Source organism: Nicotiana attenuata, chromosome 6 (assembly GCF_001879085.1).
Source record: "Nicotiana attenuata strain UT chromosome 6, NIATTr2, whole genome shotgun sequence".
NCBI classification, from domain to species: Eukaryota; Viridiplantae; Streptophyta; class Magnoliopsida; order Solanales; family Solanaceae; genus Nicotiana; species Nicotiana attenuata.
Window position 1 is genome coordinate 62,174,480 of NC_031994.1, and position 24,817 is coordinate 62,199,296.

A 24,817-nucleotide genomic window follows, 5' to 3' on the forward strand; every position below is an offset into this window, starting at 1 on the left:
GGATACATATATCAAAAAAGTATAACGAAGGAAAAATATAACCCTTTTTAAAGAGTACAGGGACAAATATGACCCTTTTCTATATTTTGATTAACACCATAACGCACAAAGATGGATTTTCAAAGTTGAGGAAGCAAGTTAGTTTTTCTAACACGAGGGTGAGACATGATAAACAGTTGAGAAAAAGTTACGTGGAATGAATTATCATTTGTACCTCTAGATCCTCGAAGATAATATGAACTTGAAGTTCACAAAAAAAATAATTCATCTGCATTACATTGTAAAGTATGCCAAACGCATTTGCTGACCCAAAGAAAGTAACTATATTCTCAACTGTTGTATGCTCCTATAGAATAATTCTTGATAAAGAAGATGAGCAAATGATGAAACTGATCATAATAAGGAGGCAAGTGATCTAGAAGATCACATGACATAATACTTCATAAAATCTCAGGAGAGGTTCAGATATATGTACTGTTAGATATGTGTACTCTTTTTTCTTTTCTAGAATTTTTTCCCACTGAGTTTTATTTTAGTTAAGATTTTTAACGAGGCACAATATCTGGTGAATAGACATTCAAGGGGGAGTGTTATAAATAGAATTGTATTTATGGTGAATGTCTATATTTTAGAGAGATTTTAGAGATTATTACTTGGTGGTAAAGTCACTCTTTCTCTATGAATAGAGTGGTTCTTTTCCATTGTAATTGATCCCTATTCAATAAGAATTATCTTTCTCTACTTTTCTCTGAAATATTTTTTCTTCTTTTATTGTTTCATAACACTTGGATAATTGTTTCAAAACAAGTTGGATAATTGTTTCAAAACAAGTTTCGTTATGTTCACACAAAAAATTATTTCCTTTTGGGAATAGCTTCAAGACTACTTAAAAGGGGAGAATTACCACCAAAAGATGTGGTGCAGCGGATGAGGCCGCTCTTCCCTTAATCAGAGGTTTTGGGTTCGAGCTCTGGATATGAAAAAAACTTGGTAGGGAGCACTTCCCCCGAACGGGATCCTAGGCGGGGCGATTCCGGATATAGTCGGGCTCCAATGCGAATATCCGACATCAGTTGGAAAACTAAAAAAAAAAAGGGAGAACTGGTTTTTAATTCTTTACAAAAGTATTTTAATTTTATATCCCTTTTATAAGATATCTTTATTTTTACATATAAGAGATTTGAAATAACTCATAAGAGATCTGAAAAAAAATAATTTTCTTCTATTCAAAATGTAGGTGGCCACAAAAAATCATTTCCTCCTTTTTAAAAGTTACAAAAACTTTTGACTTTTAAATTAGAATTGACCTGTGGGAAATACCACAAGATGTTGGTACTTAGATTGATAAATTATGCATATTCAGCTCACATGTCAAAATGCGTCATTTCTTTCTTGAATTCGTCATCTCATCAAACTATATCAAACAAATCGTGATGAGGGAAAAATAATTACTTTATGTTTTATATTTTTTGAGTTTTGTGAATTCTGACTCCTTCAATTTGTGACTATTAACTTTTCCGCCCTCATTTCTTCATCAACAATAAACATTAACCCTTGTTTCTCCGCTGCAAACTTTTAGGAATCTCCTCTCTCTCTCTCTCTCTCTCTCTCTCTCTCACATACACACCCCGCAGAGCTCCCTCTCTTTCCTCTCGATCTTTTCGGCTTTAAAATCTGTGTCGTATGATCTTCAAAAGCTGGGGGTTTTGCTGACTGCTGACGCTATTTCGCTCCAGAACCTCAAAAAACCCTGTCTTGATTCAGTTTAGGTCTTACAGATCTATTATCATTCAATATGTTTTGGAAGCTCACTAATCTGTCTTGTTCGCCGGTATGTAGTGGATTTATATGCTTTCCTCGTTGTATTTCAATTATACGAACAAATTTTCATTCTTTTAAGCATTTTATTGGTGTTGGATTCATTCAATGTGTTAATCTGGTGGTTGAATGTATTACTTGAGTTACAGTTGAATTCCCTGCTTATAGATGAGTGGGAGAAATTTGGTGTAAAGTTATACTATGCTGTATGAATGTGCTTTACTTTGGTGTATCTACTATACATGTCAAACATATGTAATTCTGAAAGCTTGATTACTGGCTTTTACCTTTGCCAATCGAAACAAAAAGCCGTGATATTTATTTATTTGCTCTGACGTTTGATTTCGTTCAAACTCGATGCTCTAATTGTTCAAATATATTTTGTGTGGAAGTTTAGGTTGAAACCGTGTTTTTTGATGAGTAGGTTGAAGCAGTGTTAGACAAGGAAAACTTCACATTAGAAGAGCTTCTCGACGAAGAAGAGATAATCCAAGAATGCAAAGCTTTGAACAGCCGTCTGATAAATTTGTAAACATCCTCCCAGTTTTAGCTTGTAAATTTAAATTATGTAGTCCAGTTGATAGTTTCAGTTCAACAGTCAATTGACATACTGCTTTCAGGGAAGACACTAATGTCTTAACCAAGTACTATTTCCATTAATAGTTTCAAAGTTCATTGGGAGACTATGATTTTGATTTCAGTTTGAGAGATAGAGCTCAGGTTGAGCAGTTGCTGCGATACATTGTTGAAGAGCCGTCTGAGGATGCTGATAGCAATTGGAAATTTAAGTAAGTTTTGACATGACCGAGCTTCAATTGTGTCAATATTTTATAAAATGTACATGCCTTTATCTTTGAAAATTTAGCAGTACTTCTGAATGCTGTTTCATGCTGTAGGTTTCCTTTCATCGCATGTGAGATATTCACTTGTGAAATCGATGTCATCCTTAAAACTCTAGTGGATGAGGAAGAGGTACTGTATTCTTAAGATGCAGTTGTAATAGTTTGTGTCAATACTTTATCCAAAACAAAAGTTTGTGTCAATAATGCAGTTAGTCTGCCCTGATAATTTGGTCATTTTTCTATTGTGGCACAGCTAATGGATTTGCTCTTTTCTTTCTTGGAGCCCAACCGTCCTCATAGCGCATTGCTCGCTGGGTATTTTAGCAAGGTACAACCTGATTCATCCACATCCTTCGTGTATAAAAGAACTCCTTTGTCCTTTGTTGATGAAATGTTATTTGGCTGAAGCTTAATGTAGTTTTGATGCACGCAGGTTGTAGTGTGCCTCATGTTGCGGAAGACAATTCCACTGATGAATTATGTTCAGGTGGGCCTGATAAATTCTATTTAGTTGGTACTTAGTACACACAGTTGATATTTGTAGTTATTCTACTTTATTAGCAGACCATGAAAATTGTGCTGTTGGATCCTTATTCTTTTTTTGAACATCCAGTTATTCTTGCTTTTCCTCTCCCCATGTGACTTACTTTTGCAAAATCTCTGCTCCTTATTTGTCCAATGCTCTTTCTCACTTTACCAGTTTACCCTCTCTTACACCACTTGCTTTTATGCTCTCCCCGACTCGTTTTCACTATATATAAAACCACAATATGTATATCTTCCTTCCTAACCTTTCAGTTTTGGAACCAAAAAGGAAAACAAAAATTTCCGCTCCTACTTCTAATAGTTTTTCCATGCTGTCTTACTTATGTTTTCCATGTTAGTATCTTCAGAGTCGCTCTGCTATCCTCTTACTTATTAACCATCCTAAGTAGGTTGACTAGGTTCTAAAAGCCTGCCTCATTTGATACTAAAAGTTGCAAAATCATTGAACTTTTCATGGGTGCAATTTTATGGTGGGTTCTCATGAAGCAGTAAAGTTGTAGTATAAGTGTATAACTTGTTTTATGCTCTTGTCTCACCTTCATAGACATGGTAAATGGATGGTGGAACTAGGAGGGTCATTAGCTTATAATTGATTAGACGAATGAAGATAAGACTACTTTTATTACCCTTATGGAAGAATGGCTGCTAGCATCAAACATTCTGATTACTGGGAGGGGTTGATACACAGGAGATTATATCTAAGTCCTCAGATTTCTTATACGTGGTAAGGTGGGAGCTATGAGCGTCATGAGTTCACTGTTTGCTTAACTTTTTTATGCTGCAACTATTTGAAGCACCTATTGGAATTAATTGGCTTCGGGCAGCTTGGTTATGGGATATATATTGGAGATCATATCAAATCCTTTTTGTAAGGTGACCAAGTCAAAGTCCTTATAATTCTGACGTAAAAAGGAAACTGATTTAATGTCTAAGGGTATGGCCATATGGATTCACGACACAGTTGCTAGGCGTTTGCGTTTTTTTTTTCTTCTCCTTTTTCCTTCTAATAAAATCGGTATTTACATTGGTTCTTCTTATTTTATTTGCAGGCCCATCATGATGTTTTCCGTCAGATGGTGGATTTGATTGGTATTACATCCATTATGGAGGTTGTAGCCCAGTTTTCAGTTTACCGTCTACCACAATCTTTTTTTGTACATATAAATAGACTAATCATTTCACTTGCGAAGGAAAAACTTTTTTCTCTGATCATCTCTTTCTTATAGGTTTTGGTGCGACTTGTAGGCGCTGATATTTACCCCAATACTAAGGATGTCATGCAATGGTTGGCTGACAGCAATTTATTAGAAATGATTGTGGATAAATTGAGCCCCTCTGTAAGTCCAAAATATGGAGCTACCTGATTATGTGATCATTTTCTTTGGCACTGGTGATAATTAATATACTACGGTTGTAGTCATATAGACTGTCTATGTTCTGGGCATGTTTCGGGCATTAATTACTGACGGCTTTGTTGGCATGGTTTCTTAATTGTATTTTATTATGTCTGCCTGGTTATATTATTCCTTGGCAGTGCCTTTGCTGGTGATCTATTGCTCCATGATTTGCTAGTTCTTAATGTTGGTTTGTTGCTTACTGAACAGTAAACAAAATGTTAAATGAGACTTGGGAGCAAGAGGAACTAGGATATATAGTTGATACTTGATAGGAATTACCTACTCCTAAGGCACTAACTTGGACACAAAATTCCTTTTACTATAGTTGATGAGAATTACCTATTCCTAAGGCACTCAATTTGGACACAAAATCCTTTTAATTTTAGTTTTGTGTTCCTTTGACTACACTTAGCTCATTTTAACTGGCTTTCTTTTTTACATCCTTTTCGTGATATTCATAGATTCACAGTCTTGATTCCAGGATTACTTAATGCAATTGAACAATCTAGTCTTTTCCTGAAGTACTTCTTGTACGCTAGCTTAGAACATTTCTGATTAGTGCTCTATTGTTCAGAGTTCTCCAGAAGAACATGCTAATGCAGCAGAGAGTCTATGCACAATAACCCGAAATGCACCATCTCCTCTTGCTACTAAACTATCAAGCCCAAGGTTTGTGGGGCTTCTCTTGATGCTAATAGTAAATAACCATCTGTATTATCATTTGTATTTGTGCTGAAAGTAATTTATAATTGATTAAGATCTACAACTTTCTTTGGGTGTAGTTTTGTAGCAAGGATATTTGGTCATGCCCTTGAAGACTCGCATTCGAAGTCTGCCCTTGTCCATTCATTATCTGTATGCATATCTTTGTTGGATCCTAAAAGATCAATTCCATCTCCTATGATGTATTCTTACCGCTGCCAGTACGTTTATGAGTCATCCGTGCATGTCAATCCTGAGACTATCAGTGCAATGCTGCCCAAACTCGGTAATTTTCCTGTTTGGAAATGTGTAATCAAATTCTAATTGCTGCATACTTGTTTAAATATCCTTCTTCCCTTTGGAAATTAAATTAACATTGTCTAAAAAGGGTGGTAAGAAAGTCATAAAAAATGAGGCATCAGAGAACAGGCCACAGGTCACATATAATCCTATATCAGTGGTTGTTGCTGATGATTTTTCTGTCACTGCCTCTCCTTGTGAAAGTTGTAATATGTAATATGCCATATATGACACAGGCAACTTGCTAAAGCTGTTGAACATATCATCTGATGACAAGATTCTTCCTACAACGTATGGTGAACTCAGGCCGCCTCTAGGGAAGCATCGGTTAAAGGTTTGCTTGTTTACATTCTTATAGAAAAAGAGATGATCGTCTTTCCATTTCCAATTTGATAGGGATCCCCGAGAAGGATATGCCAAGCTAGATGTTCCTTATTATGGCTTTCCTTCATAGTTTTCAAGGATCAACTGTTTTGTCACAAGCAGTTGTAAAAGTCTGCTTGTTAAATTTACTGGATTTGTTGTGACACATTTTCCAGCTTCTAGTAGCTTAGACAAGGTACTGGCATGAAATTACATGTAATGCATGTCTGCATTCATTTAGTACTGCTAGTTTGTTGGGCAGATAATCTCAGCTGAGTCTCCTACTCTGTATCTTAGACTGCTTTATTTCTTTGTTGTAGATTGTGGAATTTATCTCTGTTCTACTAAAAACCAACAATGAAGCTGCAGAAGAAGAATTGATCAGCTCTGGGACAATTGAGAGAGTCCTGGATCTCTTTTTTGAGTAAGTTTCTTTATGCTCCTGGACTCTCGAACTTATTGGGTGCACAAAAATCATTGATCTTGCTAATTTCTTCTTTGATGTTCTAACAAGTTGCATAAATGCTGTATAGGTACCCATATAACAATGCATTGCATCATCATGTGGAGAGTATAATAAACTCATGCTTGGAAAGCAGAAACAATATCCTTGTCGATCATCTTTTTGAAGAGTGTAATTTGCTTGGAAAAATTCTTCAAACAGATCAACAGCCCACAGTTTCTGGCGATGGAAGTCAGGTTGATCTTAGAGAAGTAACTGACTTCCTTTTCTTTGAAGTTTTTAGGTTGCAATATTATGTGCTTTTTTTTCTTTTATAGTTATCCCAAGTTCCCTATGGAATATGAATATATTCAACAGTAACCTTGTATTCTCATTGCAATCAATAACATAGAATATTTTATTTGTTTTTTAATTGCTGCAGCCCACATTTTCTGCTACCGGTAAACGAGCACCCCGAGTGGGTAACATAGGACATATAACACGGATTTCTAACAAACTTGCTCAGTTGGAAAGCAATGACAATCGCATTCGAGCACATCTTGAGGTGAGTAATAGCTTTAAAACTTGTTACTTGATACGTATCACAAAAGTTGAATTCTGAAGTTCTCTGAATCTAATTGCTAAAAGGTTTTGAAGCTTTAATGTTCGAACTTACTATTTCGTAGTCAAGATAACTTCATGATGGATGTTGACAGATAATTCTGAACATACAAATACCTACCCACCCCAATGCTCCAAATAGAAAAAATTATTTAAGAATTGAAGCTTGGTTTGTATCTGAGTCCTTGGGGAGGAATGTAGTTGCATGGAATTTATACTTCATGTGTTAAATATTCATTCTAGTAAACTAAATCCAACCTTATTTTTATTTTAATGGCTGTATATTTTTTTGGTGGTGTTCTAATAAAAATATATTTTTGCGGTGCTGTATGTAAATACTGTATATGCTACATCTAGTTACTTTTCTCTTGTTTTGTTGCTACTGTGTGCTTTTGATGATAATTGTGTAGGTTTGGTGCTAGATGCTGTTACATAGTGTTCCCTTCAATAACTATAATTTGACATCTGATTTCGTGCACAAGTTCCAACTCTGCTTATGCTAACGTGTTTTCTTTACTCCAGAAAAATATGGAATGGAGTGATTGGCACACTAACATCTTACAGGAGCGTAATATAATCGAAAATGTCTATCGATGGGCTTGTGGGTAAGTTTTTGCCCTTTCTGATTCTGTAACTTGATTTTTTTGTAGTCTTAGTTTTTAAATCTTGTAATATGAGACAGATCTTAAATGATAAAGGCGGAACACCAACTGTGTATTTCTTGTTATTTTTTCTTTAGATACAATGGCTATTTATTTCAAATGTGTATTTTTTATTTTCGAGTTAAATCAGTAAAAAGAAAAATTTGGCTACAGCTCCATTATTTTTTTACCAAATAAAAAAGTATAGCCAAAATAATGAACTTGCAATTGTGTACTTTTTTATTTCTTCTTTAGACGCTATGGATATTTATTTCAACTGTGTATTTTTTCTTTTTTCAGGTAAATTCTGTAAAAAAAGATACTTGCTTAGAGCTCCTTATTTTAGCTAAATAAAAAGTTTTAGTTTAAATAATGAAGTTTAAACTATGTATTTTTTTAATATCTTTTTAGATGCTATGGTTATTTGTTTCAACAATGTATTTCTTTTTCAGGTCAAAATTTTAAAAAATTCAACTGAAACTTCATCATTTTTAGCCAAATAAAAAAGTTTAGCCTAAATAATGGAGTTCTAGCCAAATTTCATTACAAGTTTTAAAAAAGATGATCTAAAAGATCAATACATTTATAAAGGTAAAAAATGTATTTTATTATTAAAAAATGCAAAAAATCCATGTGGCAGGTGTGTGCATGCCACTTTCTTGAGATGAGATTGTTTCTAAGGGGGTAACAACTACCGAATATCCAACTTTGGGGGTGGGGTTTATTAAGACTACAAATAGTTTTAGGGTGTAACCAATAATTCATGCATTACAGAGGAAGGACATAATTGAGAAAAATAAATGAAGAGATGTTCAGGGCATGTAGAAAACAAAAACAAAGATCTTTAAAGTATGCAGCTACTCTGAATAATTCACGCATGTCAATTTTCTTAGAACATATTTTGGTGTCATAACGAGCACTGTCTCTTTGTAGTACTTTCTAGCTCAATATTTGAATTTTCAAATATTAGGAGAAGGAAGTAAAAATGGGGGCAGAGAAGAAATGGGTGGGGTAGCGAGTAAGTAGGGAACATGGATGTGCTTTTGTCGGTCACAAGCTAACATGAATGCGTCCTTTGATGAGATTATATACTGTCTAGATTTCTTACAAAATGGATGAGATGGATTTTGACTGAAACTCTTGTAATCAAGAAAGAAGTTCAAACTTGGAAATATACTTGAAAAGAGAACTGAAAGATCTGCTGATGTGTTCTCACATCCTCTCACTGTCCTTCTCAGCTCCTGAAGCAAGTAGTGGAATAAATTCATAATTATCTTCCTTTTTTTATATAATTAGCCGGCCAACTGCATTTCAAGATAGGACAAGGGACAGCGACGAGGAAGATGCTCATAGCAGAGATTATGACGTAGCAGCTTTAGCAAATAATCTGAGCCAAGCATTCCAATACACCATATATGATAATAATGGTGCCGAAGAGGTAATTGGTTTGCCTAATACCTTCTAGTCATGCTTACTATTCCAACATATCTTTTTCTTATTGCGGAAAAGAAGTTTGAGTTTAGGGGAGGGGTGGTGTTCTCTAGGTATAGGAGGCAATGAATCCAAAGAACTCAATGACTAGTGCTCTGCAACCTCAACACAAATTTTGGGTTGTGGTTGGGATTGAATTTCAGTCTAGATTTATTCATCCCTGTTTTTTCTTGCATGTTAACAGGGTCATGGAGCTCTTGATCGGGATGATGAGGTACTAATGATTTTTTTCTTTTCTGGCTAACTTGTTTTCTTTTGGATGAGAAATGGAGTAGTTAGAAAATGCATAGTGAATTGATAACTAACTTGTGTGAGATTCACTTATCTGTTTTTCATTATATGCATAGTGTTCATCATGATGTTACATTCATGCCCATGCCTTTGTGTAGGATGTTTACTTAGATGAGGAGTCTGCTGAAGTTGTCCTGAGATTGGGAGATGACCAAGGGAGGTGAGTTCTGGTTGTCTTTTCTGAAGGAAACTTGTGTCAAGGGACAATTGAGCATATTTACTTTCAGTACTGTTGATGTATATACTATAATTAGCCATATGCAAATGATATTAATTTCTTAGCCCACCAAAGGAAAATCACGTATTTTGAAAGGAGTAGGGTAGCTGAGACCTGAGAGGAAACATGTGTCTACTTCCAATTGTTTGACCGGAGGAATGCGTTCTGTTTTGTCTCTGTGGCATCTCTTTCATTGGTAAAACTGTTAAGTCTATGATGCAAACTAGTCCCAGCTAACTAGAATTTTAGTGCTTCCAGGGGATGGGAGGACCATACATTAGATGTAAATGATACATATGCCAATGCTTGAATAATATATCTTAAATAAGACGTCAACTTGTATATGGTCTTATGTTGATTTGTTTTAAATTGAGTGCTAAGAATATGGTACTTATTGTAGGCTTCAGAGTGTTAGCTTCTATCAGTTTCTTGGTATCTGAACCTATTATCTTGTGTAACGCATTTTAAATTAAAAAAAATAAAACAACCTTTGCAGCAATTTGTTCACAAATTCAGATTGGTTTGCTTTCCGAGATGATAGAACTGGAGATCCCAAGAGCACCTCACCTACTGAGGTCATGGAAGATATCAACCCTAATGGAACAGCAAACGACGGTAACATGAATTGTGATGAAGAGGTGGTAGTTGGAGAGCTGGATAAATTGGTTGAAAGCAAAAGTTCTACAGATGGAACAGCCAGTTCTAGTTCAAATGCCTTTAATGGATTTGGTGGAGCCAATTCTGCTAATGGTGGAGATTTCAATCAACAGAATGAGAAAGCAGGTGTGTCAGGTGATGTGGGTTTCTTCCATTTCGAGAGGTCAGACAATGATGACCCGTTTGGAGACAGGCCTATACCTGAATGGGTTTCGTGGGGGGATGGCTCAGTGAGTGGATCTGTGAATCCTTTTGAAGATAATGGTGACTGTAATGACAACCTCGTGAACTCAAGGGAGGCATTAGCTCCCCCAATTAGTTCCACTTGTAATGGTGGAGAGTCTATTCCGAATGGTGTATCGTCATTTCCCGAGTCTAGCAAAAGTTCATCTGTTTCTGATTCTAGTCAGAAAGCAGCCGCTGTGCCTTCTTTGTTTGAAGAGGATGTTGAATTTGTTGGTGTAGAATTAGAGGGTACGGAAAAGGCAATGGAACATGCTCTTAAGGAGGGGATTGTTGGGGAAGCAGCTCCATTGAAGAGGAGCCTAGTTCCTAAGATGCCAGAAAAAGATAGTACAGATGAGGGCGGGTCAGGGGTAAAAGAGTTCAATGATTCTAACTATTGGAGAGTTGACCAAGAAGTCGCGGTACTGGAGTAACTGTGCAATTCTGTTGATCATTATCTGAATATGAAATTCAGAGCTGATGGGCAGGATACCCATTCTCAGTTGGTGAGGTTATACAGATATGTACAGTGTACTTTGTGTTTCAGTTGGGATCAAACAAAAGGATAACATATTGGTTATTTATTGTTAAACTATGTTTACTGTTCAGGTTTTCTTTTCATTAAGTTAAAATTTTGGTTTTTATCGCATATTCATTTAGTTTTGGGAGTATTGTATGGATTCTGGAGTAATCTCCGTCATGAATAATTATACATATCTTTTTCCTCACTAACTGTTCAGTTTAAGGCACACTTGTGGGATGCTTGATTGAAATAGTATATCGTCAACTTCTCTGCCTCACTGTGTTCCATGCAAAGATTGGATGAAATAGTTCTATCTTCAGCCTGGTGATTCTATTACTGTTGGGACTGAATGGAAGCAAGGTATTAGGTAAAACATGCGTGAACTATTCATATTTCTAGCAATTTGGTTAAAATATTAGCGAATGCACTAAGAAGGACAATATATTTGATAGTTTGTCTTGATGGTTGTTGCATGTCGTTTCATAATGTATCGTATTATACTGTACTGTACTGTATTATTTAAGTGTATATTATGTTTGGATATATTATATTATTTCTTCGTCATTTTGTCATATATCAACAATTAGAAAAATATTTGAAGAATAGGCATATAATATTACAAAGAAAAATTAGAGTATAAGGTAAAGTAATTATTAAAAAGGTAGGTGGAGAAATAAAATTGTTGTAACGGCAAGATGAGAAAAGAATAAGGTAATAACGTGATCACACCAAATCGATCCTTACATAAGAGGGGTATTAAAATTATTATATAAGAATGAATTTAACAACATGATATAATAAAATTGAAATAACAATTAAAATAATTATTGTATTTAAAGTAACAATATGTTATATAACAAACGTGCAAACAAACCTGTGAAGGTTTAATTGATATACTCCTGTGTTAGGAATTCAAATTTATTTAATTCTCATTACTACTTCAAATAATGTCGTTCTTCCAGGACCGGGAAATATTAGCGCATGCGCTATTTCTCTTTTTTTTCCCCCTCAAAATTCTGGAAGAGGATAGTCGTGTAGAATAAAATAATCTAATGAATTGGGAATTTATTTTAATTACTAAAAGATTATAATAATTTGATATAATAATTAATCGAGAATTTGATACCACACAAATTGAACATTCCAAAAACTTAAAAGAGACCAAAGCAGTTGAAAGCATGTTCCAGAATGTTCTTATTCACGCAGCTTTTGCCCGAGATGAATGGACAAAATCACCCTATGGCTTTGGAAGTATCTGGAAGAGAAGAATCTAGAGCCAGAGTCCTATCAAAATTGCTACTTATATGTACAAACGCAATCTCGGTCTCACTTATATATTCCAAAAAAAGATTATCCAAACTTGATCAATCTATCTACTCAGGAAAAAACAATATCTGCAAATTAAAGATGATTGAAGTGGTGTTGAATGATCGATTGGGGAAGAAGGTGAGGGTGAAATGCAATGAGGACGACACGATTGGAGACCTAAAGAAGTTGGTGGCAGCACAAACAGGAACTCGTGCCGATAAAATCCGCATTCAAAAATGGTATACTATCTATAAGGATCATATCGCCCTTAAGGACTACGAAATTCACGATGGAATGGGTCTCGAGCTCTACTACAATTGATAATTTATATCTCGATTTATTAGTTTGTACACATTCTGGAGTCTCTGAGTTTCTCTGTTTTTCGCGTTTGGCCTTTTGTTTGCATGTGTTACTTTCACGTTTACAAGGTTGCTTGTTCCCAGTTTGTTCCTTTATGACAAGTGACCATATATATATAACATAAACTTGGTGATGGAAAATAATTAGACTTGTTGAATTGTAATGTTTATATACGAATACGGTTTACCTTTGTTTTAGCTAAGGTAGCATACAGGAAAGTGATCGTTCAAGCTTGTTGACAACTTTGACATCTAGGAATGGCAATGGGGCGGAGCGGGTTTATAGCCTGTTTGGCCAAGCTTCTAAAAGCATTTTATTTTGAGAACTGCATTTTTCTAAAGTACTTTTGGTGAGAAGCAGTTTGTGTTTAGCTAATTAATTTGAAAAACACTTTTAAGCAGTAATTAGTGTTTGGCTAAGTTTTTGAAAACTGCTTGTAAGTGTATTTTTCTCAAAAAAGTGCTTCTCAGAAAAGTGCCTTTGCAGAGAAGCTATTTTTTTCTGCTTCTCAAAAACTGCTTCTACTTCTCCTCAAAAGCACTTTTTTTCCTTCCAAAAACTTGGCCAAACGCCTTAATTTTTGGCCAAAAGCACTTTCGGCCAAAAAAGCACTTTTGGCCCAAAAAAAAGCTTGGCCAAACAAGCTATTAGACACGTGCGAGGCGGTGCGGGTTTAAACATATGCCATTGCGAGGTGGGGCGGGTCAAAATAAAAGCATTTAAAATTTATGCAGGGGCGTTGCAAGTGCGGGTGCAGGTTTAAAAAGGCTATGTGGGTTTAAGTACAATTATATTTACTGATATTTGTTCTGCTCTTTTTGCAAGTGACTCTTCAACTTTTTTACTCTTGCTTTCTATAGTCCCTTTTGTTGTTTGTCTAACGGTTGTTGTGTTTTTACGTGAAATTGCACCTCCGTATATAATAAAAGGGCAGTTCGGTACAATCACCTCCCGCTATATGCAGGATTCGAGGAAGGACCGGACCACAAGGGTTTATTGTACGCAATTTTATCCTGTATTTTTGTATTAATTGATCTTCACAAAGATTTTTTGTATTTATAACGAAAGCTTGAATAGGGTAAATTAATATATATACTTTTAACAAATATAAAAGTTAAAAAAACAAAGAGGTATTATAATATCAACGATGTTTGTTTAGTAACTTTGCTGCATATGTGTAAGATTTAATTCTCTTAAGTATCTAATCGTCTTCTTTCCATAACTGAAGTCTTTCATAATCTTTAGAATTAATAAAAAACATGAGTTCATATAGTAAAAGTGTAAAAAAAGATTCCAGCCAAAAGATTTAAAAAAATAATTAAAACTAACAAAATGAAAAAAAATCACTTATACCCGGGTGGGGCGGGGCGGGTGGACGCGGGTGTAGATTCGGGGCGGGTTAACGCGGATGCAACTGCTATGCGCGGAGGGGTGAGGCGAGTTGAAATTTTGCGGGTTAAGAAAAAATCAGCCCGGCACCCGCACCGCCCGCACCGCTTGCCATCCCTATTGACATCTATAGGTTTGGTTTTTTGGCTTGCCTTTAACTTAATGTTTGGGTTCCAGACTTTCATGAAATGTAGGCAGATGTCACAATCCTCAAAAGTAATTTGTAAAATCCTCAAAACAAAGGGGAAATACATAAGTATGTTATTGGGGTTGTAGCTAATAGTTGTACCATTTAACTTTGTGGGAGTCTTAGGACCCCTCGTATTTGTTCAACATATAATAAATTTCTCCTTTTGAGCTGACGTGGTACCTTTAACATTTTGCACGCAATCATAGCGCGTGAGAAATAAAAATTTCCCAAATCTTGTTATTTCTCTATTTTTTTTTTCCGTTGACTTTTCTTTTTCATTTGCACCCGCGTTCTAGTTATTTCTGCGTTTTCATTTTTTTTTTGTTCTTCATATAGAAGGCCAGACTTCCATTAGTTCTTATTTGAGCTCACTCTCAAGTCATTGTTCAATATCCTTACTTATGAAAAGGATTGAAGGTGAAGAACGAAAATTTAGTCGTTGGGTTTTGAAGAACGAATTAGGTTATCGAAGGAAACCGTGGTACTTATTTTTGAAGTCCAAAAATCAAAGCGGGACTGAAATTCGGGTTACTTACTGATTTTTTTGTTAGGTTTGAGGATTTTCGAATTATAAATTTTAAACTCCATTGCGGGTTCTTCGAAAGTGCGACATAAGTGGTTTGAACTTTGAATCCTCAAAGTTAAAAAAAGTTGGCTATTCAAACCTTATGGGAGTTGAAACTTGAAGTTAGATTTCGAGGTTATATTGATTTGAAGATCTGAAACTTGAAGAAAAGCAATATGCAATTAATAGAATTTTGAAGTCAAATTCAAAAGCCATCTGTCATTTTTCTTCAATGGTGGTGGCTTTTGTAAAGCTTTTTTTTTTAGAAATATGGATGAATTGCTCAAAAATTGATACATTAAATTACGTGTAAGAAATCTGAGAAAAATTGAGTATAAGCAATTTGCAATAGCAAAGATGAGAAAAAAAATGACTAGTTGTGGCAATGTGACGGAGAAGAAGAAAAGAAAAGAAAAGAAAGAAGAAGGGATTTTTTCACTTTTAGCCATGTCAGAAACTATTTATCTTCGGTAGCAGAAAAAGTGTACAAAATTTGAATATAACATACAGAATGTGTATATACAAAAAATATATACATTTTTTTGGCTATTATTTTGAGAGCGGCTATAAAGAGTTATTTTTTTAAAAAAAAAAAGGAAAAGGAAAAGAAAAGATAATTTTAAATAAACAATGAATAAAAAGAAAAAATAAATAGTTAAAAAAAAGTACATGTCAAAACATGATTGGTACGTGTCATATTATTTTGGTCCAAAGTGGTGCTAGCCGCAAAAGATAGTATTTATTACTTTTTGAACAAAGATAAGGGGTTATAGGATTCCCGCAAAATTTAAAGTTGCAACTAGTAAAGTGAACAATCCAAGGGGATAGTTGTGTATTATGCCGAAATCATGGCAAGTTTGAAATGTATGCACGATTTGGGTTAACATGAGATGTTTAATAAGTATCTACATAATAAGTACTTGCAGAAATGAGGTGCTAAAATGAGAAGTCATGGCAAATTTAAAGGTCTATAATATATAATGCTATTATTAATTTTTATATTCTCAACATTACAATTCTTGTGTTATTAATCCTTGCAAAACTTGTGCCTGGACCAAACAACCATGGATAATAGACTTGTGCGTCACAATTCTCACTTAATGATTTACCTAGATAAAAAATACTAATAATTTACCTAGCCTTTCGAGAAAAGAAAGAAAAAAGAAAAAAATAAATCAACGTAGAGCTTGCTCGTATATCAACTTATAGCCTGTTTGACCCAGTTTTTTGGTCAAAAGTTGTTTTTTAAAAGTATTTTTTTTCCTCCAAAATTATTGTGTTTAGCCAAGTTTTAGAAGAAAAAAAAAATTTTTTGAGTAAAAATAGATATATCTTTTAAGAAGTGANAAAATAACTTAATTACTCGCTACTAAAAGTTTATTTTTACTAAAATTTAAGTAGTACAAACAACTTAAATTTTAATTTTTTTTTTAAAAAATACTTTACTAGTAAAAAATTATTACTTTTTTGAAATAAACTAATTTTTGAAACTTGACCAACATGCTAGGATTAAACTTAGACAAAAACGTGATTTACCAGTTACGAGTTACCACGGTAGTAATACAAGAGTTTACCATTTTGTCGGTGAAATGATAAAGTAGGTATATCTCGAGAGCTCAATTTCTCAGGAGAAGTTGGCGTTTGGCAAAAGAAGGAGAGGTTAGCTTTTTCAAAAGAGCAAGAAATTTTTGGTCTATACTATGAGGAGAAGGGACAAATGAATTGAATAATAAGAGACGTACACGATGAGCGGTCTAATCCTGTGGCCCCACACTTCAGTTTCTGAATAAGACCATATTGTGGAGGCATGGATCGAGCCACGCCTGCCTTTGTCACCAAATCTATGTCGTCTCATGGTCGGTAAGTTTTCATTTGTTTTACCCCAAAAAAGAAAAAAAATGATGTAATTAGATAAAGGACGTTTTGAGATAAGTCCAACTAAGTTTATTATAATAGTCTTGAGCGGAAAATTTTATTTTGTGTCTCATACAACTGACACTAGTTGTATGGGGTATCTTTTTTGTCTCATAATTTAATGGGCCCAAATTTTTGTGGACCCAAAAGCGTAAGATTAGGGTTCACAAATTTATGAGACAAAAAAGAGTCTCACACAATTAATGTCAATTGTATGAGACACACAATAAAACTTCTCAACTTGAGTTGAGCTCAACTGAATTGCTATACTTTTGATTTGAATCGAGTTTAATTAAACTTTGCTACAGTATAACTGCAAAATTGCACCGATTATCCTCCTAAAGGATTGAGTTTTAAATAGCGTTTCCGCTTTTATTTTGTAACAACAACAACAACGACCCAGTAAAATTTTTTGTCTGATTTTATTTTGTAGTGAAAATAAAAATTTTCCACATTGTGAGAATACTAAAGCTCTTTAAGATTGGAAGCTCGAAATTCTTGTCTGATTGGTTATTGTTCATCGTTTGAATGTTGATAAATTGTGCTTAAATTTTGTTATTCAAATATTGTTTTAGTGATTGTTTTAAAATTTTCAAAATTTCATTGTTGGTCCTTAAAAAGTACTATTGAACAAGAAAAAATGAGTCTCCTTGATTTGATGTTATTTGACTAAATTGGTGATTTGTATTCATATTTGACATTTTGTCAGATAAGAGGTAGTTTGATCAAAGTTTAAATTGCAATTTCGAAAAATACTTTGTTGAGCAATAAAAACAAATTATGATAATCGAGTATATAGGCGGTTTGGTTTGGGGGGTGGGGGAAGGGGGGAGGGGGAGGAGAGGGTTGGATGGGCCTGCATTTTCGATCAATTAGGGGTGGGCATATATCGGATAAAATCGTTAACCCGAACCGTTAATTATTTATTGGGTTATCGGTATTGGGTTATTGGGTTAACGGTTCCGTAGCGGGTTAAATTTTTTTTATTGGGTTATCGGTTCGAGCTCGATTTAACAATTCTGTTATTGGGTAAAACCGATAACCCAATAAGGATTAACTAATTTACTAATACCCTTAAGTATATACATACTAGGGTTTCATAATTCATACTTCATAGTTCACTCTTTGATTTTCCTATTCTTTTCTCGATTTCTCTGCTTCACGCCCTCACCAGTCAGCCTGTCAAGACTCGGCTGGCGTCAGTCGCATCACACCCTCACCAGTCAGCCCGTCAAGACTCAGGCCGGCGTCAGTCGCATTTCTCAGCTTCTTTCTTTCACTCTTCAGTCGCATCTTCACTTCATTTCTCAGATCCATCAGATTCTTCAGTCGCATCTTCTTCACTCTTCAGTCGCATTTCTCAGCCACATTCTTCAGCTTCATCTTGATTCTTCGTGTAAGTTTTTAGTTGCTTCATCTTTATCTTTTTCTTAGTTTGTTTGAAAGCATTCTGGCTCTGGATTTTTCTTAGTTTGTTTGAAAGTTGAAGTGAGATTTGTTGTGTGCTTTAATTGTTGAGCTGTTCCAAAGTTATCTTGTGTCAGTTGTCATAAAATTTATATTTCATAACTAATAAACTTTTTAATCTATGTACATAATTCTGTAGTAGAGTAAAAAAATAGATATCAATGTACAAAGAGTTACTGCTAGTCGTTTGAACAAAGAAGATCTTAAGAACACTGATGTTTTTAGCAAAACAGTTTTATACCGAAACATTTTTATACATTGCGAAACTGTTTTAGTTGTTTCATCTTATCGGGTAAACTGATAACCGAACCGATAATGATCGATAACCGATAACCAATATCTTATCGGTTTGGTTATCGGGTTATGATATTTGTAAACCGATAACCGATAGGCAAAACCGAACCGAACCGACCGATGTCCACCCCTACGATCAATATCCAATTGTGTTGACTTTGATGAACAATTTAGTAGATATGTTGATTGTGGATAACACGAAGTCATGCCAATCTAATAGAGTTTAGTGAACAGTTGAGCAAGCACAAAATCATATCAATAAGGGTATAATTTATGAACAATTTAACAAATAAGCCGAATACAGATAACACAAAGTCATACCGATACGAGAGGGTTTGGTAAACAATTGAATAATTACAAAGATATGCCAACTGGGTAGAGTTTATGAACGGAAATATAATAAATATAGTATAAAATCTACCAATGGTAGAGAAATTAAGCGTGTGTATTGCCGGAGGTTATTTTCTAAATATATAAAAAACATGAATAATATTTAAAGACCAAATCTCTTATAGGTCCAGTAGCGGATCTACAGGGTAGCTTGTGGGTTCCTAGGAATTCAATAATTTTTGCACGGTCCTTATATATGTATTTAAAAATTATTTAAATATTTATTAATATTTGATTGTGAACCCAATTAGTAATTTGAAATCGTTATAGGAACACATAAACTTTAAAGTCGGATCCGCCTCTGTATAGGTCTATTCATGTCAATCACCCACAGTATAACCGAGTTTGTGCTTATTCAAATCAAGCTCAAATCGAGCTCGAGTCTGACCAAGTTGAGTTGAATTTAATTTTGCTAAGAGTGCGCCCAGCCAAGCTTTAATCAGCCTTGTTGTGCCAAAATAATACAAGCCAGCCGAGCCTCGGCTCAGTGCTTAGCGGCTGAGATGCAATGTAGTTTTCTTCGTAAGGTTGACGTTTGGTTCAATTTTTTTGGGAAATGGAGTTTTTCTCCTGAAATAATGAATTGTTTTCAACAAATGTTTCTTATAACAACTGCCCCCATGTGGCTTAGGAGACAACACAACTTTAATTTGATCCAACGACAATAAGTCGTACTTTTGAAACACACAATGTTGTGGTGAACTGAATTTAATGAAACATTGAAGCAGAAAATGAGGAGTTTGATCATTCAACGTGTTTGTAGGATCTTTCTTATGGAAACCAAGAAATTCAACTGATCAAATAATTATGCTCGCTCATTCCAATGTCCAGAAGCTAAGGCGCTTTTGGAACTGAATTGAATACAAAGGAGAAACCTTGGGATGATCAAACTGTTGCTTTAATTTATGGTCTTCTTTTTCGTGAAAATAACACGGTATAGCCAGTTTTCGGACTGATCATTCAAAAATAGCCAGCGTTTACCAAGTCAATGAAAAATAACCACTATTTTTCTGCAGTAGAGACCGGTCCAGCATAATATACTGGAGTACGGTGCACCTGTGTATGAACTCCAGCATATTATGCTGGACCGGTATACTTTGCTGGCTCCAGTATAATATACTGGAGACTGGAGCAGCGGTGCTCCAAACTCCAATATATTATGTTGGACCGGTATACTTGCTGGAACTCCAGTATATTATGCTGGAGTTCAAGTGTAGTTATGTTGGAACTCCATCATATTATGCTGGAATTCCAGCATACTTATCTTGGAACTCCAATATAATATGCTGGAGTTCAAGTATACTTATGCTGGAACTCCAGCATAATATACTGGCGTATTTTTTCGGATTTTGAACAGTGTTTTCGCTCAGATTTATCTTTACATAAAAAGTGGCTAAATTTCGATTACTTTGACTGGGCTATTTTTAAACGACCAGTTGTAAATCTGGCTATTTTTGAATTTCTCCCTTCTTTTTCCCAATCCTTTGACCCAACGTTTGCCCCTATTTACTCTTAAAAATGAGTAACAATTGAATTTATCGCGGTTTAAAGGATATGTGATTTAATTTAATATGAATGATGTAAGAACAACAAATAACTAAATTAAAGATAGGTAGAACGATCAAACCAAACGCCATGGAACAATCAAGCCTGGCTTTGAATTGAACACTGAGATTGGCTCTGATCGAGCCCTCGATATGGGCTCGATTGTAACTAAAGAAAAAGGGAACTGAAGAACACTTTTGAACACCAGCTAGAAGATAAAAATGAACTTTATTGCTTTGACATGTGTGCCAACAATAGTTTAAATATAAAAGTTCTGCCCTTTATATAGTAGGGGAATTTCAATCCTAGTACAAGTCTAAATAAGGTAAAAATCTTCTTTCTCTATAAATGTCGATCTGCCCTTGTTATTGGACGGGATTTGCACCGTAATATCTAGTTGAGGGCAGATATTACGGCTCCATGCTCATCGTGCTAAACCGTTTCTCTCTTTCCTTGGTCCCGGAACTTCATTCTACTCGGATCCGATGTTCAGCCATACCCGATCCCAGGTGCGCAGTCTGTCCTCTCCGGTTTCAGAAACGAGGAATCCTTCAGCCTTACTCGAGGTTGCGTCAAATCGTGCTCCCCTCTCGTTTTTTTATCGGGAAGTCGGGGATAATATTATCCCGATTTTACCCATACACAGATAGTCCCCTCACTTTTCGGAGAGCAGATTTATCGAAGCGACAAGAAGTGATTAATTGACCCCGGCTCCTCTCTCCGTATGCTTCAATTATCGGGTCGATGGGTCAATAAAATATCCCATCAGTCGCGTTGTTCTGACTTCGAACACGTGTCTGCCGCCAGTTGAGCGTCCTCAAATACGAAATGTCACGCATTAAATTACCTCTTTCCTATAAAAGCTTCGGTCCATTTTTCACTTTTTTACTTTCCGATTCCAGAACTTATTAATTTACCCCCGAACTTTTCACTTGCTCTTAACCCCTTCAAATCTTCATACATTGTTCTTCATATCCTCACATCTTCTTCCCATCTTCAAATCTTCATACTTCATCCTTGAATTTTCAGGTTTGACCTTCAAACCTTCATCCTTATCTTCAAATCTTCATACCCACCTTCATATATTCATATTTTCCAGAATTTGATGACGAAGACTTCGAAATCTGTGCCCCAACAAACCGTCCTTTCAACTTCTAACCCGACCTCCAATACTGAGGTAGCCGTACCTAAAGTGGCCCCAGAACCTCCTCTAAAGAATTTTATCCCTGGAAGCTGCTCTATAGAAAATGACTTCAAGGTCGAAAAAGCTTCCAGGCGAGGGGATCGAGGCAAGGAGGTGTGGAGGTACATATGCTCCATCTTTGAGGACATGCGCCCTACGGTTCGGGAGGACTGCAAGTGGGAGGGAAAAAGTGGTCGTCCCTGGTCTTGATGAAGACATCACCACACATGTGGAGGGGTATCTAAGTGTTTATACATACCCCTTCACACTTGGCCCGGTAGATACCATAGTCCTCGACTTTTGCAAAAGGTACGAGGTCTGCCTCGGGCAGATTCACCCATCCCTTTGGAGGATCGTGATCCTCCTCTGCCACTTCGTCAATAACACTGAGGCACCCCCATTTACCATCAACCATCTGCTTCGTCTCTACAATTCCTGAATCTTATGAGGGGGATTAATCAAGATTGTTCGTCGGGCAAAGAAAGCTCCATTATCGAGCATTGACGAAGATAGGGATCGAGGCTGGCAAGGGAGATTCTTTCGGGTGAAAACCGAGGATCTCATTCCCCTGGAGTTCCTGCCGTTCCTTGAAAAGTGGAACCTAGCCCATAAGTTCCTCTTTTTTTTGAGTATTTAGAATTCCTTTTGGATTTTTGTTCTTCTTTCTCATCGCCTGGTTCTACCATCATGCAGCGGTTGCCCGAGTCCCCAGCATAGTTCTCCACTTCAAATAGTGGGTCGAAGGGATCTGCAAACAACTATCATACTTCAGGCGTGAATGGCGCAAGCTCTCGAAGGGCAAGTGGGAGGCTCGTACCCATGGTGAGTGTTCTCCCCCCGATCAAGTTTCCCTTTATATTAAACTGTCATTTTTACTAAGTCTCTCTCTTCCTTTCACAGGTTTGCTCAAGATCAATGGGCTCCGGGCAGTGGACGAGGAAGAGGCTTCGTCCTCACCTACTAAACCCTTCGCTTTGGGACAGCCTGAGTCCGCTGCGAAGAAGGAGGAGAAAAAGGGAAGAAAGAGGAAGTATTCGGGTTCCTCGGAAGCGGATATCGAGGCCAAGAATAAGAGGGTAGCGGTCTATATCTGAAAGAGCAACAAAAAGAGTACCCAGGCCTGGGTACCGGACCCCGAATCCCTTTACCGGCTCAGGGACTACCCTGAAGATGATGACTTGGAGTTCGTCTCCATGGGCCGGCCATTGATGAAGAAGAGTGAGTAGCATCAGGGAGAAGTGACCGAGAGGTCGAACCTTCTTTGGATCGGGAGCCCGAAGGAAAGCCAGTGGCTATGGCCTCTCGAGAAGCTACTCCTGCTCCCAAAGAAGCCACCGGTGTCATTGACATTATAGAGTTGCCATATCACACATAGTCTTTATTTGACGAGGCTCAGGGCATCAAAGAGAAACCAAACGAGACATCACAGGCAGCCGACGAGGCCCTCAACCTGTTCTTTGAGGGCATGGACATCGGTACATTGGAGGACTACTCCGGGTTTGGTTACCTAGAGATCTCAAAAAAATATATGTGGTCAGAGTCAGGCGGGCCGAGCTCGAGCCTGAAGCTGGTGAAGTAGTTCCCCGCCCCGAGCGTGGATCCCGATAGCAAAAGAACAGTCATGTTTACAATCCCTGCGGATACCCGGGTCTGTCTGTTCCGGTTGGCGTTGCTAGATATCTTTGCTGCTTGGTGACCAAAGAGGATCAGGGGCAGATGAACGAGGTGAGTGCACCGAGCCTCTTCAACGAGGAACAATCACTGAACCAGGTATGCTTATCTTTCTTTGTGTCCTTCGTGTAGCTCATTTAACCTTAGCGTATATTCATGATCTCATCAATTTGTTTCTAAGGCCTCGGTGCTTTATCATGAAAGCTTTCATTGGTCTCGGATGGAGGTGAGACAGATCGAGTTCGAACTCAATGAGCAGGTCCGGCAGAAGGGCATGTACAAATCTCTCAGCGAGCAAAGAGATGAGGTCCTCAAGGACCTCCCCTTTCTCCAAGATGGGCTGGAAAAATCTCAAAAGGAGGCCTCGTCGGTGAAACGGGAACATGCCCTACTGGTCAAGAAGGTAAGGATATTTGAGATTAATAATAAGAGGTTAAGCGTAGTAGCTAAAGCTGCAACCTCGTAGGTACGAGAGAAGATAGACCTAATCGACCAGCTCTAGGCCGAGATGAACGAGCTCAAAGCTTCGGCCGAGGCGTTGAGGAGCAGGATGGATCTTCTGGCCTCGGAAAAGGAGGCTACAAAAGAGGAGTTGGCATCGGTCAAGGACCAGCTCAGGGTGATTAAGGATAAGGCTGGCAAGTGGTCTCGGCTGATTGATGAGCTACGGGCACAACTGGGTTCGGCCATCTCGAAATGGGACACCCTCGGCCGGGAGTATACCACGTTGAAGTCCATGTTAGAGGCAACTTCGACCAATTCCTCCGACGTCCAGGATATGTTGGCCCAATACAAGAACAACATAGAGATAGCTGAGGCTCGCTTAATAACAAAGGCCGAATATATAAAGTGGCTATCTCGGAGGGAGACCCTCGAGGAGATTTAGGCTCGAGGGTTTGATCTATCATCCGAGATTGAAGAGGCTAAAAGGCTCGAGGCCGAGGCTAAAGAGATATATGAGCCCGAGGGTTCCGGCAGTGAATGAGGCTCTGGTGAAGACTAGGCGGAGATGCCTTAGTTTATTTTTCGTTTTTTTTGTACATTTTTGATTATTTTGAGGCTGTTTTATCGTGGTTTTGTAATTTTTTTTGGAATATATATAAAATTTTCCCTTCAGCTATACTGTGTCGTTTACTTTTCAGTATTCGTTTCATTTCTTTATTTGAAGAATGTCATTAATGCTTTAGCATAAAATTGGACATAATTAGAGTGCTCGTTCCCCCAAATCCCGAATGAGGCCTGGTTTCGATAACAACTCTGAGTTGCTTAGGCTTCGGAATATCCGATATAAGTGAAGACTTTAAGATAGTAGAATGTTTCAATCAGACACAATGGTGTTTTGCCGAGGGTGACCTTTTTAAATAGGTTTTAATCATGTGTAAGGACCTTACTTTCTAAGTTCGGACTTGGACGTCTCCGAGCCGTTTTAAGTTGGCTGTAGCCTTTCATATTTGGGCCCTGCCTA

General features: G+C 36.8%; 2 protein-coding genes across 3 annotated transcripts; both read left to right on the top strand.

Annotated features, from left to right (window-relative positions):
- LOC109227080 (serine/threonine-protein phosphatase 6 regulatory subunit 3-like) lies at positions 1,529-11,285 on the top strand. 2 transcript variants are annotated; one of them, XM_019392079.1, is made up of 19 exons: positions 1,529-1,831; positions 2,243-2,346; positions 2,520-2,606; positions 2,715-2,790; positions 2,914-2,988; positions 3,094-3,147; positions 4,256-4,315; positions 4,433-4,543; positions 5,178-5,272; positions 5,386-5,591; positions 5,842-5,939; positions 6,289-6,392; positions 6,502-6,682; positions 6,853-6,975; positions 7,554-7,636; positions 8,969-9,110; positions 9,348-9,377; positions 9,553-9,614; positions 10,168-11,285. In XM_019392079.1, the coding sequence occupies exons 1-19, from the start codon at positions 1,796-1,798 to the stop codon at positions 10,985-10,987; spliced, it is 2,547 nt and encodes an 848-aa protein (XP_019247624.1). In that variant the 5' UTR covers positions 1,529-1,795; the 3' UTR covers positions 10,988-11,285. The 2 variants fall into 2 exon arrangements, with proteins under 2 accessions (XP_019247624.1, XP_019247625.1); XM_019392080.1 differs by having other exon boundaries at positions 1,530-1,831; positions 6,502-6,667.
- LOC109228284 (ubiquitin-like protein 5) lies at positions 12,318-12,913 on the top strand. The gene has a single exon (XM_019393438.1). The coding sequence runs from the start codon at positions 12,484-12,486 to the stop codon at positions 12,703-12,705; it is 222 nt and encodes a 73-aa protein (XP_019248983.1). The 5' UTR covers positions 12,318-12,483; the 3' UTR covers positions 12,706-12,913.

Excerpts from the sequence above, each read along its gene's own strand:
- LOC109228284 (XM_019393438.1), top strand. The coding sequence starts at position 12,484 with ATGATTGAAGTGGTGTTGAATGATCGATTGGGGAAGAAGGTGAGGGTG.
- LOC109227080 (XM_019392079.1), top strand. The coding sequence starts at position 1,796 with ATGTTTTGGAAGCTCACTAATCTGTCTTGTTCGCCG. Across the intron at positions 5,592-5,841 it reads TGCAATGCTGCCCAAACTCG|GCAACTTGCTAAAGCTGTTG; the intron begins GTAATTTTCCTG and ends TATATGACACAG. Across the intron at positions 9,378-9,552 it reads CTCTTGATCGGGATGATGAG|GATGTTTACTTAGATGAGGA; the intron begins GTACTAATGATT and ends GCCTTTGTGTAG.